The sequence below is a fragment of the Vulpes lagopus genome, chromosome 13 (assembly GCF_018345385.1).
Source record: "Vulpes lagopus strain Blue_001 chromosome 13, ASM1834538v1, whole genome shotgun sequence".
Classification (NCBI taxonomy): Eukaryota; Metazoa; Chordata; class Mammalia; order Carnivora; family Canidae; genus Vulpes; species Vulpes lagopus.
The window spans coordinates 5,282,828-5,302,904 of NC_054836.1; the positions used below are offsets into that span (position 1 = coordinate 5,282,828).

At 37.3% G+C, this 20,077-nt stretch overlaps 1 protein-coding gene across 4 annotated transcripts in view; it reads right to left on the minus strand.

Annotated features, from left to right (window-relative positions):
- COPG2 (COPI coat complex subunit gamma 2) overlaps positions 1 to 20,077 on the minus strand; it is a 115,161-nt gene that overhangs the window by 64,431 nt on the left and 30,653 nt on the right. For 3 of the 4 annotated variants that reach the window (XM_041727482.1, XM_041727481.1, XM_041727483.1), the window contains exons 6-9: positions 19,830 to 19,905; positions 18,248 to 18,340; positions 17,018 to 17,104; positions 15,818 to 15,975 (exon numbers count right to left, since the gene is read on the minus strand). In XM_041727482.1, coding sequence (XP_041583416.1) covers positions 15,818 to 15,975; positions 17,018 to 17,104; positions 18,248 to 18,340; positions 19,830 to 19,905 — 414 coding nt within the window. The remainder of the gene's footprint in view (positions 1 to 15,817; positions 15,976 to 17,017; positions 17,105 to 18,247; positions 18,341 to 19,829; positions 19,906 to 20,077) is intronic. The other variant, XM_041727484.1, reaches the window with a different exon arrangement.

A 20,077-nucleotide genomic window follows, 5' to 3' on the forward strand; every position in this document is an offset into this window, starting at 1 on the left:
AAAGTTAAAACTATAATGCTTATTTAAAAATAGCATAGAAGATATATTTGAGAACTTGGGCTAGAAGAGGTCTTGAACAAGACACCAAAAACATTATTCCAAAAGTCAAAGACTGATAAATTTGACTATATTAACGAAGTTCTGTTCATCAAGACACCAAGAAAGAGAACGGGAGTTGAATGGGAAAGGCTTTGCAACATGTACAACCAAAAAACTCCTAGAAATCAATAAGAATAAGGAGGGTAACCCAATTAAAAGCTAGGTTTTTTTTCTTTTTTTTCAGTAGAAAAGATATCCAAATGGTTTATAAAAATAGAAAAAGGTTCCCAACCTCCTTAGTAATTAGGGAATTATAAATTCAAACTGCAATGACTTGACAAGGATGCCAAGGCAATACAGTGGAAAAATAATCTTTCACCAAATAGTACTGAGACAACTGCAAACTCCTATTTCAACCAGATCTCCACATACAAAAGAACAAAACTAGACCCCTACCTCACCCTATATACAAAAATACCTCAAAATGTATCAAACACCTAAATGTGAAAAATAAAATCATAAAACTTAGAAGAAAGCATAGGTGTGTAAATCATTGTGACCCTGGATTAGACCACTGTTTTCTTAATATAATACCAAACACAAACAACCAAAACCAAAACAAAACCTAGATAACCTAGAATTCATCAAAATTTAAAACTTCTATACTTCAAAGGAAGGACTCAGCCAGGAAACTAAAAACCACAGAATGGGAGGAAATTATTTGCATAATATGTATCCAATAAAGGTTTAGTATCCAAAGTATACTTAACAATGATTACAACTCAGTAAAAGATAAAAAACAAAACAAAACAAAAAAAAAAAAAACACTTTTCTTAAATGAGCAAAGGATCTCAATAGATCTTTCTCCAAAGAAGATCTACAAATGGAGGTGGTGCCAAGTGGCTCAGTCAGTTAAGTGTCTGCCTCAGACTCAGGTCATGATCCCAGGATCCTGGGAAGGAGCCCACATCTGGCTCCCTGCTCAGCAGGGAGCCTGCTTCTCCCTCTCTCTCTGCCCCTCTGCACTACTTGTGTGCTCTCTCTTGCACTCTCTTTCTCTCAAATAAATAAATAAAATCTTAAAAAAAAAATCTACAAATGCCCAATAAGCACAGGAAAAGATAATCAACATTATTAGTCATTAGGGAAATGCCTTTATTGTTATCAAATCAGGAGCTTATTTGTACAATTTTTTTCAACAAAATTTTTTCAATAGGAAAAAAAAAGTAAGATATCTCATCACATATACTAGGAGATATATAATAAAAAAGACAGGGGTGCCTTAGTGGCCCAGTCACTAACTTCGGTTTTGGCTCAGGTTATGATCTCAGGGTCATGAGATCAGGCCTGGAGTTGGGCTCCATGACGTCTGCTTGAGACTCCATTCCCGGTACCCCTCCCACCCTCCCCACCTCCTCCCCGGCACAGGCTCTGTCTCTTTCTCTGAAAAATAAAGAAGTAAATATTTAAAAGAAAAAAAAGAGAGATAATAATGAGTGTTGGTGAGAATGCAGAGAAATTGGAACCTTCATGCACTATAGGCAAGAAGGTAAAATGATGCACTCATTTTGGAAAACAGTTTGGCAGTTCCTCAAAAAGTTAAACACATGGTTATGTTATGACCAAGCAATTCTATTCCTAGGTATATACCCAAGAGAATGGAAAACATACTCACATAAAAAAATTATGCATGACTGTTCATAGTGGCATTATTCATAACCACTAAAAAGTGGAAACAATCTAAATGTCCATCAACAGGAAAATGGTAAAATATGGATAGCCACCCAATGGAATATTATTCAGCTATAAAAAAAAATACTGATACTTCTGTAATATAGATGAACCATGAAAACATTACTATAAGTGAAGGAAACCAGAAACAAAAGACCACATGTTGTATGATCCCATTTATATGGGATGTCTAGCAGGCAAATCTAGAGAAACAGGAAGCAGATTAATGTTTTCCCAGGGCTGAGAGGAGCTGGTAAGGGAGGTTGACTGTTAATGGGTTGACGATTTCTTTTTGGGATGATAAAAATGCTCTGGAATTACTGGTGGTGGTTACACAACTTTGTGAATATATGACAGAGCACTGAATATACATTCTAAAAAGGTGTTATTTTATGGTACATGAGTTATATCTCAATAAAGAAAATCTAATACACCCCCTCTGATTATTTTTTTTAAGATTTATTTATTTATTTATGATAGACAGAGAAAGAGAGAGAGAGAGAGAGAGAGAGAGAGAGGCGCAGAGACAAAGGAGGAGGGAAAAACAGGCTCCATGCTGGGAGGCCGACGCGGAACTCGATCCCGGGACTCCAGGATCGCGCCCTGGGCCAAAGGCAGACGGCAAACTGCTGAGCCACCCAGGGATCCCCACCCCCTCTGATTATTAAAAATTTTTAAATTTGACATCAAGTCTTGGCCTCAGGGAATCTCAGCCTGCTGACTGGATGTAAATTGGTATAATCACTTTGAAAAAGTCTAACAAATACCTACCAATTCTATTCCTAGAGACATATCTATAGAAATAAGTAAAAATAAAAATGAATAAAAGAGAGAAACCTATGGTAATAAGACAGTCTGGTATAACACAGGAATGCTGTTTGCAGCTATTTCATTAATAAGTGCTCATAACAGAAAACAACCCAAATGCCCATTAATAAAAGAATGAATATAGGGCAGCCCGGGTGGCTCAGCAGTTTGGAGCCTGCCTTCGGCCCAGGGTGTGATCCTGGAAACCCAGGATCGAGTCCCACATCTGGCTCCCTGTGTGGAGCCCGCTTCTCCCTCTGCCTGTGTCTGTGCCTCTCTGTGTCTCTCTCATGAATAAATAAAGAAAATCTTAAAAAAAAAAAAAAAGAATGAATACAAATAAACCTAGAGGAATTCAATCAAGGAAATATACAACTAAAATGAACTACAGCTTCGGCAAAAACAAGGGTGAATCTTGCACTGAAATTATGAGTGAAAAAAACAAGATACAAAACATAGCATGATTCTATTGACATAACATTTAAAACAAGACAAAACTAAACTTTCCTGTTTATGGCTGCATACACGGTGGGTAAAAATCTAAAGAAAAGCAAAGAAATTCCTACCATAAAAATCAGAATAGTGACTTCGACTGGGGGCAGGTATGACCAAGAAGGATATAGAAAGCATTTCCAGGACACCCAAAATGTACTACTAATCAGCATTTGGTCATTGTATGGGTGTTCCACAGAAATTAGATAGAGTGTACATACAAGTATAAGTCTTATGCATTTTCCTAAATGTATACTAGGTTTTTTACCTTAATATATTTAAAGAATATTGCATATTCTCTCTTGGATATAGGGTTCTAAATGAACCCTAGGGTCATTTTTGTTATCAGTGATATACAGATTGACTACAGTCTTACTTTTACAACTGATTGGTCAGTTTCTGAGAGATGAGTGTTTATAATCTTCTAAAACCTTTAATTCCTTCTAAGATTTTGCTGTACATATTTTGAAGCAATGTTATTAAGTACAGTTCAGGGATGAAGACACCAAACCACTAAGCAGTCAAAAATCCATGTATAACTGGGCACCTGGGTGGCTCAGTCAGTTAAGAATCTGCCTTCGAAAAAAAAAAAAAAAGAATCTGCCTTCGGCTCTGGTCCTGATCTCAGGGTCCTGGGATCGAGTCTCACGCTGGGGTCCCTACTCCATGAGGAGCTTGCTTCTCCCTCTGTCTCTCACGAATAAATAAATAAAATTTTCAAGAAAAATTCACATATAACTTTTGACTCCTCAAAAGCTTAACTACAAATAGCTGCCTATTAATTGGAAGACTTGCCAACATTATAAATAGTTGATTAACACATTACTTTGTATGTCATATGCATTGTATAATGTATTCTTAGAATAAAGCAAACCAGAGAGAAGAAAATGGTAAGAACATCAGAAGGGAAATACATTTATGGCACTGTACTATATCAGGAAAAAAAAATCCATGTGTAAATGGACTGCACAGTTCAAACCTGTGTTGTTAAAGGGTCAACTATTTATACAAGTTCATTTTTATTATATTGTTTTTTAGACCATTACTTTTGTCAAAATACGAAATCCCACTTTGCCATTTTTAATGCTCTAAATCCTGATTCCTTGTATTCTGGCTTGTATTACTATTGCTAAGCAGCAATTAGTACATATAGTGTTAGTATATAATTGAGCATGTATAGTATCTTTGATATATTTTGTTTATTTGATTTTATTTATTTTCTCATGAGAGACACAGAGACAGAGCGAGGCAGAGACAGAAGCAGGCTCCCCGCAACAGGCCGAATGCAGGACTTGATCCTGAATCCTGGGATCAGGACCTGAGCCGAAGGCAGATGCTCAACTGCTGAGCCATCCAGGTGTCCCTTTTTGATACATTTTAAATGTTTCCTTGCCACTCTGTGCCTTTTATTAAAAGGCTATATAATAGGTCTCTTATTTTGCTTACATGACCTGACAGTTTTTAAAAGATTTTATTTATTTGAGAGATGGGGGGGGGGGTGGTGGCAGAGGGAGAAGCAGACATCCCACTGAGCAGGGAGCTTGACATGGGGCTCAATCCTAGCACCCTGAGATCATGCCCTGAGCTGAAGTCAGATGCTTACTGCTGAGCCACCTAGGTGCCCCCTGACTTGACACTTTTAATAAGTAATCCCTTAATAATGTAAGTAAGCCCACTTACATTTATTATAATAGAAATATTTTTGTTTGCTAGGCAGCCTCTAGAATGATCCTCCTAAATCTGCACTTCTGAAAATCCACATCCCCTCATAGTCCCCTCCCACATTATTCTAGGCTTGGTCTCTGTAACCAAGAGAATACATCAGAGGTGATGGCATGCTACCATCTAAATTAGGTTATCAAGCACTGTGACTTCCATCTGAGCCTCTCCTCTCCTTCATTTCACTGACTCTGGGAAAAGACACTGCCATGCTGTGAAGACATTCAATCAGCCTACAGAGAGGCCTGCCTGAGCAAGAAACTGAAGCACCTAGTCAACAGCCAGGGAGAAACCAAGGCTTGTCAACAATTGCATGAATGAAATGGGAAGTGGATCCTCCAGATGTAGGGGAGTACAGCTCTGGCTGACAGCTTGACTGCAACTTCATGAAGGACTCTGGACCAAAACCAGAAGCTTAGCCACTTCCAGATTCCTGGCCACAGAAACTATGAGATGATGGCCCTGATAAGCTGCTAAGTTTGGTGCTAATTTGTCACACGGCAAGAGATAACTAATAAATTTACACTGAATTCCGTGCAATTTATTTTATTTTCTATTTATATACTCCACTGTTTTCCACTAAACTTTGACCAAGTTTTCTTTCTTCCATTTGTATTTCAACATTTTTAAAGCTTTACATTCTATTTATATTCTTAATAACTAATCCATATATTTTTCTGACAAAGTCTAACATTAATAATTAACATTTTGGAGTGCCTGCATGCTCAGTCAGGACAGCATGCAACTCCAGAGTTCAAATCCAATGCTGGGGATAGAGACTACTTAAATAAGTAATAACTTCCTCCCAAAAACAAACACACAAACAAAAACCCAAACCGAAACATAAAACTGAACCAAAATCTTAGCATGCTTTTATTTTTAATACTACCTTCTACATCATTACTTATCAGGTTTCTGTCTTCTGGAATCTTTGAGCTTGTTATTAAATTTTTAAAAGTTAAAATATCTATTTATAATTACTAATGCTAATACTAATCCATTGTTCACTCCTACTTCTTAAATCCCACTGCTGCCTTCTAAGCATATATTTGTTCATGTGGGGGTGAATCTATGAATAATTCTTACAAACTGATCAATAAACTATTTATGGTAAACCCTTATGTTTAAAAATAATTTGCTTTCACCCTCACAGTTGAGTGATAGTTCGGCAGAGTATAGAATTCTAGGTTGACAGTTATTTTCCCACAGCACTATTTAGACACGGCTCCACTGCTGCTTTCCATTCAATGCCACAGAGAAACCTAAAGTAAAACTCTAGGTGAAATATCTTTGTTTTCATAAACCTTTAAAATTTTCTCTTTACCCTTGTTAAAAAACATTCAGTGTTAGAGTGTGCCTGCTTGTTATCTTTGCACCACCGTATTCTATGTAACATTTGGTGCTGTGCATGTGTGTGCAAATGCACACGTGTGTGTGCATATGTGTGTTTACTCTAAAGATTCTTTCTATAGGTCTAAGAACTGATCAGACATTTAAAAAAGTTAACTCTGTATTAAATTATAACAATAATACAGAAAGTACATGAAATGTCTGTGTCCTCCTTCCTCCCCCAAATTCATAGTCAAGCCCTAATCTACAGTGTGACTCTATTTAGAGATGGGGCCTCTAAGGAAGTAATTACAGTTAAAGGAAGTTATAAGGGTAGAGTCCTGATCTGATAGGACTAGGGTTTTAAGGAAGGGACAGCAGAGCACTTGCTCTTGTCCCCCTACCTCTGTGTGTGCATGTGCGTACATGCGTACACACAGAAATGCACCGAAGGTAAATCACACGAGCACACGGTGACAAGGTGGCACTCTGCAACCCAAAGGAAAGTTCTCACCAGACACAACCTTAATGGCATTCTAATCTTCAATTTTCTGGATTCCAGAACTATAAGCAAAAAAATTTCTGTTGTGGTCCAAGTCCCTGCTCCGCTGTGTCGGGTACACTTGGACCCAAGCTCAAGCTTGTAAATAAACCCTCACGTGTTTGGGGAAAAAAAAAAAAAATTCTGTTGTTTAAGCCACCTAGTCTGTGGTATTTTGTTATGATGGTCATGGCAAACTAATATAATAGCCAAACTTGGAGAGGCCCCCAGTGATTCTCAATTTCTGGTATTCATTCACTTTTCTACTCCCCAAGCACTGAATAGAGTTGACCTTTTTATCCAAGAGAACAGTGCACAAATGTTGAAATGTGGTTTCAAAGACTAGGTCATAAAAATTATTGTGACTCCTACTTGGTGCTCAGTTTGGAGGCCACAATGTTAGGAGGACATTGAACAGCCCTATGGAGAAGTTTACAGGGCAAGGAACTCAGGTGTCCTGCTAATAGCTTGCACCAAGGCACTAGTCATATGAGTGACTGACCTTGGAAAAAGATTCTTCAGCCTCCTTCAAGCCTTCTGCTGACCGCAACCGTGGCCAACATCTTGATTACAACTTCAAGATAGATCTCAAGCAGGAACCAGCTAAGAACATTCCCAAATCCCTGACCTACAGAAATCATGTGGGGAAAATAAGTATTTGTCCTTTTAATCTGATTAAGTTTTTCAGTAATTTCTTATATAACCCTAGATAACTAAGTCCTAAGTGAATTATCACAAACCTACAATGATAAAGAAAATGAACATTTCAAGCACTCCAGAAGTGCCCTACATGCCACCTTCCAGGCAGGATCATGCTTCTGCCCTAAAAATAAATATGAACTTCTAATGCTATAGATTAGTTGTACCTATTAAGTCTGAAATTAACTCAAACAGAACTATATAGAATATATCTGTGTGTGTCTTAGTGAGACTTATACATGTGGCTATATTTAACAGTTTTTTGTTCATTTCTGGTTTTGTACACTATTGACTGTATGAATACACCACAATTTCTTTTTTGATTCTAACCTTGTCAGACATTTGGACTTCTTCCATTTGGACTGAATAGCAGCACAAACCAAGGATAGAGGATAGGATACCTCTATCCTTGGTTTGTCTTTTGACACACAAATGTATGCATTCTGTTGGGTATTTAAATAAGCCAACTGAGATTCTACTTTAGGATGCACTGAATCCACAGATCAAAATAAGAAGATATTATAGTAATGAATATTCTAATCTAAGAACAGAATATATTCCTCCATTTAATCAGGTCATACTTCTTTAACATTTTTATAATTTTTGTGTAGAGATGTACATAATTTTTGGTAGATTTATCCTAAGGATTTCATTTTGATACAAATGGTACAATCTTTTAATAATTTTATTTTATTTTGGGGCACCTAGGCAGCTCAGTAGGTTAAGCATCCAATTGTTTTCAGCTTAGGTCATGATCTCAGGATCCTGGAATAGAGCCCCAAGTCAGGCTCAGCAGGGAATCTATTTCCTCTCTCTCTTCCCCTCTGCCTCTCCTCAAATCTTTTTATTTTTTTTTAAGATTTTATTTATTCATTCATGAGAGACAGAGAGAGAGAGAGAGAGAGAGAGAGAGAGGCAGAGACACAGGCAGAGGGAGAAGCAGGCTCCATGCAGGGAGCTCGACATGGGACTCGATCCTGGGTCTCCAGGATTACACTCTGGGCTGAAGGCGGAGCTAAACCGCCGAGCCACCTGGACTGCCCTCTCAAATCTTTTTTTAAAATTTACTTTATTTTATTTAGAGAGGGAGAAAAAGAAGAGAGAGAGGGAGGGGGTAGGGGCAGAGGGAGAGACAAAATCTTAAGCAGGCTCCACACCCAATGTGTAAGTCCAATGTGGGGTTTGGTCTCACAACCATGAGACCAAAATAAAAATCAGCCAAAATCAGGAGTCAGACACTTAACCCACTGAGCCACCCAGGAGCCCCTCAAATTTTTATTTTATTGATTGGCTGCTAGAATATAGAAATAAAATCAACTTTGGATATTGACCTATCCAGTAACCTTAATAAATTCATGTATCAATTCTGATAGCTAATGCTTAGATTTTACATTCTCTCTATATATAATCATGTTGTCCACAAAGACAGTTTTATGTCCTCTTTCAAATCATTAGATTTTTTTTACTTAATTGCTTCAAGTATGACTTCCAATAAAATGCTGCTTTAAAAAAATACAGTTAGCAGGCATCCTTGTTTCATTTATAATTTCAAGGGGAAATCTGTAATAGTCCACCAATAAGTATAAAGTTTCTGGGGATTTTTTGATACCCGTATCAGCATAACAATGTTCCCTTCTATTCTTTGCTTTGAAAGGAGATTTCTAATCATAAATTGTCACTGAATTTTATCAAGGATTTTTTGCATCCATTATGATACTGTTATTATTCTCCTATATTCTTTAAATGAGGAATGTTATGTTGGTTTTTGATTGTTAAATGAACCTTGCACTGCTAGAATAAATGCATATTGGGAAATTTGTTCATTATTTCTTTGTATAGCTTTTTTGTTCCAGTCTCTCACATCTCCCTCGGGAGTTCCGATTACATATCAAGAGGCATACCAGTTGATATTATCCCACAGTTCTCTGAAGCTGTTTATTCTTCTTTAATCTGTTTTCTGTGTTCTTCAAATTAGTTACTTTCTATTGCTGTCTTCAAATTCACTAACTCTTCAGTGCTTTGTTAGCCATCTCTAGTATGGTACTAAGTCTATCCAGCCAATTTTCCATTTCAGTTATCATCGGTGTGGCAGGCAGAATGGCCCCCCAGAAGTCCATGCCTTCTTCCATGGAACGTGTGAATACATTACCTTTCATGATACAGACCAACCCCTGGCTGACAGCCATAAAGAAATAGAGACCTACCAATCTTTAACCACAAAGAAATGAATTTGGCCAACAACCTAAATATAATTAAAAGTGAATTCTTCCCCAAAGCCTCCAATAAGCATCAGCATCCTGCTAACATTCTGACTTTAGCCTATGAGACTCATGTCTAACCTACAGAATCATGAGATCATAAAGGGATATTATAATATCCATTATATTTGTGATCATTTGTTATGACAATAAAAACAATACAGACTTTGGTACTTGACAGTGAGGTGCTACTGTAACAAAAACCTGAAACTGTAGAACTGTCTTTGGAAGAAGGCTGTGGGTAGAGGCTGATAGAATTTGGGGGGATCAGGATGAACAAAGCTTCAATCACCTTAAACAGACTGCTATTAGAAATTCTGGTCTTTAAGAACACTGCCAGTGAGAGTTCACAGACCACCTGTAGAAATCTGGTCTTGGGGGTCCATCCTGTAATAGCGGAATACAAATTCTTTTCAAGTGTACATGGAACACTCTCCAGAATAGATCACATATTAGGCCATAAAACAAGTCTTAACAGATTCAAAAAGATCAAAGTCATTCCATACATCTTTTCTGATCACAATGCTATGTAACTAGAAATTAACCACAAGAAAAAATCTGGAATGGAGATTAAGTAACATGCTATTAAACAATGAATGGGTCAACCAAAAAAAAAAAAAAAATCAAAGAGGAAATAAAATACATGGAGACCAAAGAAAATGAAAACATAACAGTCTAAAATCTTTGGGATGCAGCAAAAGTAGTTCTAAGAGGAAAGTTTATAGCAATACAGGACTACCTCAAGAAGCAAGAAACATCTTAAATAAACAACCTAACCTTACACCTAAAGGAACCAGAAAAAGAAAAGCAAAATCCAAAATGTGTAGAAGAAAGGAAATAAAGATTACAGCAGAAATGACACAGAAATTTAAAAATAGAACAGATCAATGAAACCAGAAGCTGGTTCTTTGAAAAGATCAACAAAATTGATAAACCCTTAGCCAGACTCATCAAAAAAGAGGATTCAAATACAAAAATTCAGAAGTGAAAGAGGAGAAATAACAACTGACACCACAGAAATACAAAAGATTTTAAGAAAATATTATGAAAAACTATATACCAAACAAATTGGACAACATAGAAGAAATGGATAAATTTCTAGAAATGTAACCTTCCAAAACTGAGTCAGAAAGAAATAGAAAACTTAAACAGATTACCAGCAATGAAATTGAATCCTTAATCAAAAAACTCCAAATAAACAAAAGTCCAGGACCAGATGGCTTCACAGGTGAATTCTACCAAACATTTAAAGAAGAGTTAATATCTATTCCTCTCAAACTATTCCCAAAAATAGAAGAGGGTGGAAAACTATGAGACCTGTATTGCCCTGCCCTCACACCAAAACCAGATAAAAGGCACTATAAAAAAATACTATTTGTAATAACAGATACAAAAATCTTCATCACAATATTAGCAAATTGGGGCACCTGAGTGGCATGGTCAGTTAAGCATCCTACTCTTGGTTTCAGCTTAGGTCCTGTGCCAGGCTCCACACTCAGTGCAGAGTCTGCTTGAGTTTCTCTCTCCCTCTCCCTCTTCCCCTCCCACTCATGCTCTCTTTCTCTCTAAAATAAATAAATAGATCTTAAAAAACATATTAGCAAATTGAATCCAATGATCCATTAAAAAAAAAAATCATTCACCACAATCAAGTGACTTATTCCCATGATGAAAGGGTGGTTAAACATTTGCAAATCAATCAACATGATATATCCCATCAATAAGAGAAAGGATAAAAGCCACATGATCACTTTAATAAATGCAGAAAAAGCATCATTCATGAATGAATGAAAAGCTTTCAGCTTTTCCCTAAGATCAGGAACAAGACAAGGATGTCCACTCTCATCACTTTTATTCAACATAGTACTGGAAGTCCTAGCCACAGCAAGCAGACAAGAAAAAGGAATAAAAGGAATCCAAATTAGTAAGAAGAGTAAAACTTTCACTATTTGCATATACTATACATAGAAAACCCTAAAGACTCCACCAAAAATCTACAAGAACTGATATATTAATTGAGGCCACAGATTAAAAAAAAAATCAATGATTTTTGATTAGTCTAATAATAAAGAAACAGAAAGGAATTAAGGCAATCCCTTTTACAATTGCACCAAAAATAATAAAATACCTCAGAATAAACTTAATCAAGAAGGTGAAAACCCTGTACTTTGAAAACTATAAAACACTGATGAAAGAAATTGAAGATGACACAAATGGAAAAATATTCCATGCTCATGAACTGGAAAAACAAATATTGTTAAATGTCCATGTTAGGGGTTCCTGGGTAGCTCAGTTGGTTAAGTGCCTGCCTTTGGCTCAGGTCATGATCTTGGGGTCCTGGGATCCAGCCCTGGGTCCAGCTCCCTGCTCAGCATGGAGCCTGCTTCTCCCTCTGTCTCTCCTCCTGCTTGTGCATACTCTCTCTCTTGCTCAAATAAATAAATAAAATCTTTAAGGTAAAATAAAATAAAATGTCCATACTACCCAAAGCAATCAACAGATTTAATGCAATCCATATCAAAATATCAGCAGCATTTTTTTACTGAACTAGAACAATCCTAAAATTTGTACATAAAAATTTGTACTATAAAGGACCCCGAATAGCCAAAGCAATCTTGAAAAACAACATAAATGCTAGAGGTATCACAATTCCAGATTTCAAGTTACATTGCAAAGCTATAGCAATCTAGGCAATATGGCAGTGTCATGAAAACAGATACATAGACTCATGGAACAGGACAGAAAGCCCAGGATCAAACTCACAAATAGAAGGTCAACTAATCTTTGACAAAAGAGGCAAGAATATGCAATGGGAAACAGTCTCTTCAACAAATGGTGTTGGGAAAACTGGACAGCTACACATGAAGGAATGAAACCAAACCATTTTCTTACACCATGCACAAAAATAAGCTCAAAATGGATTAAAGACCTAACTGTGAGACCTGAAAGCATAAAAAAAACCTACATGAGATTGCCGTAGCAATATTTTTCTAGATATGCCTCCTGAGGCAAAGGAAACAAAAGCAAAAATAAACTATAGGGATTTCATCAGAATAAAAGGCTTCTGCGCAGCAAAGGAAACAATCAATAAAATTAAAAGGCAACCTACTAAATGGGAGAGGATATTTGCAAATGACATATCTGATTAAGAGTTAGTGTCCAAAAATACATAAAGAACTTCTAAAACTCACTGAGAAAACAAATTATCCAACTAAACATGGGCAGAAGACATGAATAGACATTTTCTCCAAAGATGATCAAAAGACACATGAAAAAATGCTCAACATCACTCATCACCAGAGAAATGCAAACCAAAACCACAATGAGATATCACCTCACACCTGTCAGAATGGCTAAAATAAAAAACATGAGAAACAACAAGTGTTGGTGACAATGTGGAGAGAAAAGTACACTCGTGCACTGTTGGTGGGAATGCAAACTAGTGAAGCCACTAGGGAAGACAATATGGAGGTTTCTCAAAAAGTTAAAAAATATAACTATCCAGTAATCACACTACTGGGTATTTACCCAAAAAAATACAAAAACTCTAATTCAAAAGGATACATGCACCCCAATGTCTATTGCAGATTATTTATAATAACCAAATTATGGAAGTGGCCCAAGTGTTTGTCAACTGATCAATGGATAAAGAAGACAGGTTGTGTGTGTATACACACACAAACACACACACACACACACACACACACACAATGGAATATTATTCAGCTATAAGGAAGAATAAAATCTTATCATTTGCAACAACATGGATGGAGCTCAAGAGTATAATGCTGGGCAGCCCAGGTGGCGCAGCGGTTTAGCACCGCCTTTGGCCCGGGGCGTGATCCTGGAGACCAGGATCGAGTCCCACGTCCAGCTCCCTACATGGGGCCTGCTTCTCCCTCTGCCTGTGTCTCTGCCTCTCTCTCTCTCTCTCTCTGTGTCTGTCATGAATAAATGAAAAAAAATCTTAAAAAAAAAAAAAAGAGAAAGAGTATAATGCTAAGTAAAATAAGAGAAAAATATATTATTTCACTCCTATGGAATTTAGGAAACAAAACAAATGAACAAAGGAAAAAGAGAGATAGAGGGAAAGAAATATACTCTTAACTATAGAGAACTTATGGTTACCAGAAGGTGGGGGGCACAGGGAAGGAGGAATAGGTGATGGTGACTAACAAGTGCACTTGTCTCGATGAGGAATGGATGACATCATGCAATTCTTGAAGCACTCTATTGTACACCTGAAACCAACAGAACACTATACTGGAATTAAAAAGGAAGGAAGGATGGATGGAAGGCAGGAAAGGAGGAAAGAAAGAAAGAAATCCAGTCTTGGAGAATCCTGTAAAAGCAAGAAGGAAGAGGTTATTGTAAACTGGAGTAAGGTAGGTCCTTGTTATAGTTCGGCAGAGAGATTAGAGAAACTGTGTCCTGCAGTTACGTGGAAAGCATAACTTGTAAATGATGAACCTGGCTCTTCACTTGAGGGAATTCCCAGGGAAAGTGTTGAAGGGTGGTTTCATCTTGCTGTGTATAGTAAAAATGTAAAAGGACAAATTCCACCAGTGGGCAGTAGCTTCAGCCTCTGGCCATGAGTTCCAGCCTGCCTGTGATCTTCCCTTCCCGAAAGCCTGCCCTAGTGATCTCGGACTTGCTTAGCACACCCGGGGTGTGGAGCCAAAAAAACTAAAAATTAAAATTTAAGTTAAAAAAAAAAAAGATGAATCTTGACTGTATGGAATGTTAAAGCTCTGGAATTTCTTTTTAGTTCCCTTTTTATAGTTTGCATTTCCCTTGCTCATTCATTACAACTATTTCCTATTAAAGTCTTGAAAACATCTTTTATAAATCTGTTAAAGTTTTTGTCTGTTAATTCCAATGTCCAGGTCATATCAGAGACAGTGTCTGTTGACTGCTTTTTCTCTTAACTGCTGGTCACAATTTCCAAAGTCTTTGCACTTCTTTCAGTTTTTTACTACATGTAAACATTGTGGAGGACAGGATGCAAAGATTCTGGAATTTTTGTTTCTCTAGCAGGCAGTTAATCTGGCTGGGATCAAACTCCAAACTTGATCTCTTCCACCGTGAGGTGCAGCTGAATTCTCCACTCAGTTCTTTCGGTTCACAGCTACTTTTTGCCGCACTTCCTAGTCTTCCCCTATATACATATATATATGACTATATATATACTATATATATGACTATATAGTTCAGTAGTCAACCATGAAGCTTTGCAGAGTTTGAGATTGATTTGAGGGCTTACCCCAATTGTGGTTCCCTCCTTTCCAGGATTTCCACTATAGGTTTTCATCACTCTTCTAATCTCAAACTACATTCTGACCCCTCTGTCCAGTAAATACTATGGCTTTCTGTGATTCCACATCCAGGAACTGGGGGATCTCAGAAGACTAACCGGAAATATACAAATCTCACTTAGTATAGCTTCTGCCTCTCAGGCATCAACTTCCCTCCACTTTTTGTCTACTTTTCATCACTCACCAGTACTTTCAAATAGTGGTGGGTTTTCGTATTTGGGGAGGGAGGCAAAGTTTTGTACCAATGATGTAAGTATTTGCAGTAAGCTAATATGACCAAGCTGTTCTACCATTCCCAGAAGCAGGAAGCTCAACTGAATTTTTTTTTTTTTAATATTCCACTTTATCTTCTCTGTTGAAATATGCTAGATCTCCTATTTTTTTCTTTAGTGGTTACTCAAGAGATTATAATATCCATCCTTCTATTATAACAGTCTGCCATCAAATAATACAACTTCATGAATGTAAGAACCTTAAAAATGTGGAATTAATTCTCTTTACCTCCTGCATGCCCTTTAAATAAATCATTAAATGCAGCACTTTAACATTCTTTTATAAAAATAAAAGGAGCAAACAAGATTCTTAATGTCACTTCCAGCTTTCACATTTAATTATTGCACTTCCTATGATCTATAAAGTTTTTTTGTTCAGTTTCTTATTGTATTATTGGCAATCGTAATCCATTAAACACATATACCAGAGCATACATGAAGGTAAAAAAAAAAAAAGTTGCATGACTTAGAATCCCATGAATTTTCTTAATTTGGAAACACCAAATCCATCTGTAAAATCAGAACTACCCAAAAAATATTCACAAAGGAAATAAACTTGGAAGGTATGTTAACCAGCAAAGAGAAAATTACTTAGGTTTAGTTGAAGACACTTACCCCTCTTCATTTTCTTTTAGTAAGCGACTGGCAATTCGGATCAGCATGCAGTAAGCAAACTGTGATTTGAGACTGGATTTCGTAAACTTATTCAACATCTTAGAAACAGCAAGGCGATCATTCTTTTTAAGGTGATACAGGACTCCCAATGCATGGTACTAAAGAACAAGAAAAAAGATGTACCATACAGAAAGCTGAGGAGGAGGACGACAAACTCCCAGGAAAATAAAATCATTTGGAACTAGATTTCTAGTAAAAAGATACCCAAGTCAAACGTACACAAATAGAACATCTTTTTCATATTGAATCAAAAAGCAAGACTGAAAGGATAAGAGTTTCACCCTCAGAAATTATAGATTCAGATTGGATAAATAGTATTAAAAGAGGTGACATACAATCCGAAGATGGCTCTAGCAGGTTCAGCACTGCCCCACACATCCTTAGTACAAAGGCTCTTGGGTCCCAGGTCTCTGTTTGTGGCTTTAAGTCATCTGTGGCCATGTTAGTAGTTAAAGGAGTAATCTCCTAAAGCAGGCTTAAGGAGTATAATTATCGTGGCACTTTGTGTAAAAACACAACGATCAGAGTTAAGAGAGTGAGAATGTTTCTTAAGGGAAAAATTACTGCTCTATTTCCTCATAACTAAATATGCTAACATAAGAAGTTGTAAACACTGAAAAGGGATGAATAAGTATTCTCTCAAGCACAAATGGGGTACTTCACACAAAATTGCCAGTTAAGATTTTAATCTTGTTCCTTTTAATTAGGAGTTAAAGAATATCAAAAGGAAATCTTCCCAACAAGATGGTTTTTAAGTTTCAGAAAATAAGAATTACTCTTCACTGTTTAATGCCTATGATAACCAAATTCTGCAAAGCTTAGACTTGGACGGCCTTCTTCACAAATTATTTTTCAAATAAAGGACAGAAATGCAGCATGAGGGACCTTTGGAAGAAGCATCTCCAACTACCACTGAATGTAAGAATCTTGCCTGAACATTCCTACAGCTTGTACAAAACTCTAGCAGGACCTCAGACAATAATTCTAATTAGTGGGATACCCACTTGAGAATATGTACTAATAGGCTGCTCAATATTAGCCTTTAGCTGTTAATACACATCTGGGGAATCCATGCATTGCCCCTAAAATGGAGGGTAAAGAAAGCTGGTCTCAAGACCCAATGTGACTCAATGGCAGTACCTGGACCATAATGTTGTCACTGGAAGCAGCTTCTTGGGCTTCATTGACCCAACGCTTAACCACATCATGGCTTATCTTCATCATGTGCTAGACACAGAGCAAAGGAAGAGTATATCATGCATGGTCACTAGAGGTTTGCAAGCACGAGCTGGTTTTCTTAGAAAATCACTAACAGGCATTGCCATATGGAAAAGAGACAACTCTGTAGCTTTTAGGAATCTATTTCAAGTCTCTACTCACGAGGCAACTAATAAATCAGAAACTTTTGCCAAGACGAGTGTGTGTTTGTGGGCTGAGAAAGGTGTATGAAAGGACGTTATAAGAGGGGAAAGGACAGCAAAGGAAAGGCTAGTGAATAGAATGGTGCTTCTGTAATGTGCACATTCTAGGTTTTACTTCCAGGAAACTCACCTGGAAGGAAAAACAAAAAACAAAATAACAAAAAACCCAGGATACTGATATGTCCCCTGCTGTAAAACTTGACCAATTATATTCCAGACTCAGAACCTTTGGCAATTCTGACAACCTAATCCATTTACACGGGAACAACCAATTTTAATCAAATGCAATGTGATAAGGCTGTAATGAATGCATTTCGTTTTGATAAAAAGGCAGAAAAAGGGCAGCCCTGGTGGCCCAGCGGTTTAGCGCTGCCTTCGACCCCGGGGTGTGATCCTGGAGACCCGGGATCGAGACCTGCATGGGGCTCCCTGTATGGAGCCTGCGTCTCCCTCTGCCTGTGTCTTGCCTCTCTCTCTCTCTGTCTGTCATGAATAAATAAATAAAATCTTTAAAAAAAAAAAAAAGGCGGAAAAAAAGGTAAAAGAAATTTAGAAGCGGAATGGGAGGTTGGATTGAAGGACACGACTAAGGAAGCAGAGGAAAGAGGAAAAAGAGGCAGGAGGTAGAAAGTACAGGGACAGAGAAAGATTTAAAAAATAAAAATTTTTAAAAATCAGCCAATGTCTTCCCTGTCTGCCATCTCATCCTTACCCCCATCTTCATGGTATATTCGACGGAACTTTCTGGTTATCAAAACCTTTCAACATGAAAAATTTCATGTTTTTAAACTGCCCATGTTCATGCTCCCTGATAAAACACTATGGGAGAAAGTTAACACCGATGTATATGGCTTTCTGAATGTTTCATTTGAGATGTCACAGTGATACTTTGTTTCTGCCATAGAAACTGTAGCACCCTGAAGAACCCCGCAGCTACTTGTTCACTTACTAAGGAAGATACCAATGCTGAGCTGGATACGCTGGAGACTTTATCCACAATGGCCTGCTTCATGTATCTTTCGATGGCCTGCAACATTGTTCCCTGATAACATGCATAAAGAAAAAGCTGTTGAAGCAAAACATTTTCACCCAAAATCACCGCTTCAAAATAATTTACAAAAAAGGGTCATCTATTTGTTTCTGTGCAAATATTTAGAATGCATTAAAAGGATTATCATATAATAGAGTAATCCTATGCCCCAGGGCAGGACCCAGACAACTGACTGGAATCTTCAGAGAGGACTATTTTAAGAGCACATGGAAGGAAAAAAATTAACTGTTCAATAATGAAATCAACTGTCTCAAAGGGAGAATCCCTGTTCGAGGAAAGGTGTACGTAGAGGCTCAACTTATCAGGGATGTTATAAAAGAAATTCCTAGATGGGGATGGAGCAGTTTTGAAATTCTGAAGATACCTCTGTATGAAGGAGATGTGATTTATATGGATTGCATAGGGTCCTATAAATCAAATGTAATCCCTATTTTAGATACCTAAGAATTAAATGTTTAATATACTACTATAGTGAGCCCTCAACATGAAATCCTCTGAAAATGAAGTTCTTTTTAAATATAACTGGAAGAAAGTTTATCCCTGGGAAGGTGGTAGCAGATGAAGACGTGTAAACAGCCTAAGATCAATATTCAAATAGCCTTATTGCTAGCACTGGCAATAACAGTCAGTGGGCAGCAAAAAACACTGTACCATTTCTGTTATTCCTCTTAGAATCCAGATTTACCATTTGCTCTTTCTTTAACACCTTTAAAACGTGAGAAGATTGTAAACATACACATAAAATATACCCAAGCATGAATATAGCTGAAATATTAGTCAACATGCTTGACAATGCCCAGCTTGCCCTTTATTTATTTTTTTTCCTGCCCTTTATTTTAACCTTTCTGACTCAGAGTTCCTAGAAAGGGACAGCCTAACATACTCTATAATCTCATCTCTCCAGGTGTGAGGGACTGAGTCAAGGTTAAATGCCCGACTCAGATCTATATGGTTTCAGGCCACTGGCAGGCTGATGACTAACCAGGTTCTCTCAAATATTTCAATGAGGCAGCCTAGGCCTGGTAAGTGATGGATCATAATCATAAATATCTGAGAAATCTTGCAGCTGAATTCTTTAGAGCTGCCTTATTTCTTGCTCTGTCTGTTGTAAGCTTTACCTCAATTCTGAGAGATCTATTTCCTATAATAAAGTTGAAAACAAGAAAAAAAAACTAAATTCAAATGGGTTTTGGTTGCTTGCAAGCAATGCTCCCGGACTATGACAAAATTCCATGAGGGCAAATATAAAAAGAAAGAAATTAATCTAAATAAACAAAAGGAAAAGACAATCTGAACCCCCCCCCCCAAAAAAAAAAAAAAAAAAAAAAAGCCTGGAAGCACAAAAGCTGTTCTGGTGGTCATGTTTCCCTAATACAGAAGATTCACAAAGTCAGACTAGGGACTCCTATTAAATTTACATGGCCACCTGTAGATAAACACAGTGTCCCTTTTTATGCCTCAGTAAACAAAGAGAACTTACATCAGTGATTCTGCAGAGAGCCCTGATGGCTGGGCCTCGGTACACATCTTCCTTTCCAGTCATGTCCTTAGTCAGACTAAGAAAAATCAAATGAGTTGCCATGAAATCAAATTAACATCTCTCCTGTGGAGTCCACCCCTAGCTAATTCCAATTGTCCCCATAATTATCTTAATGCAGCTATTCATTCAGCAAATATTCACTGAGTGTGTTCTGTGGATAAATATTAAAACTATTGGGTAGAAGGCTA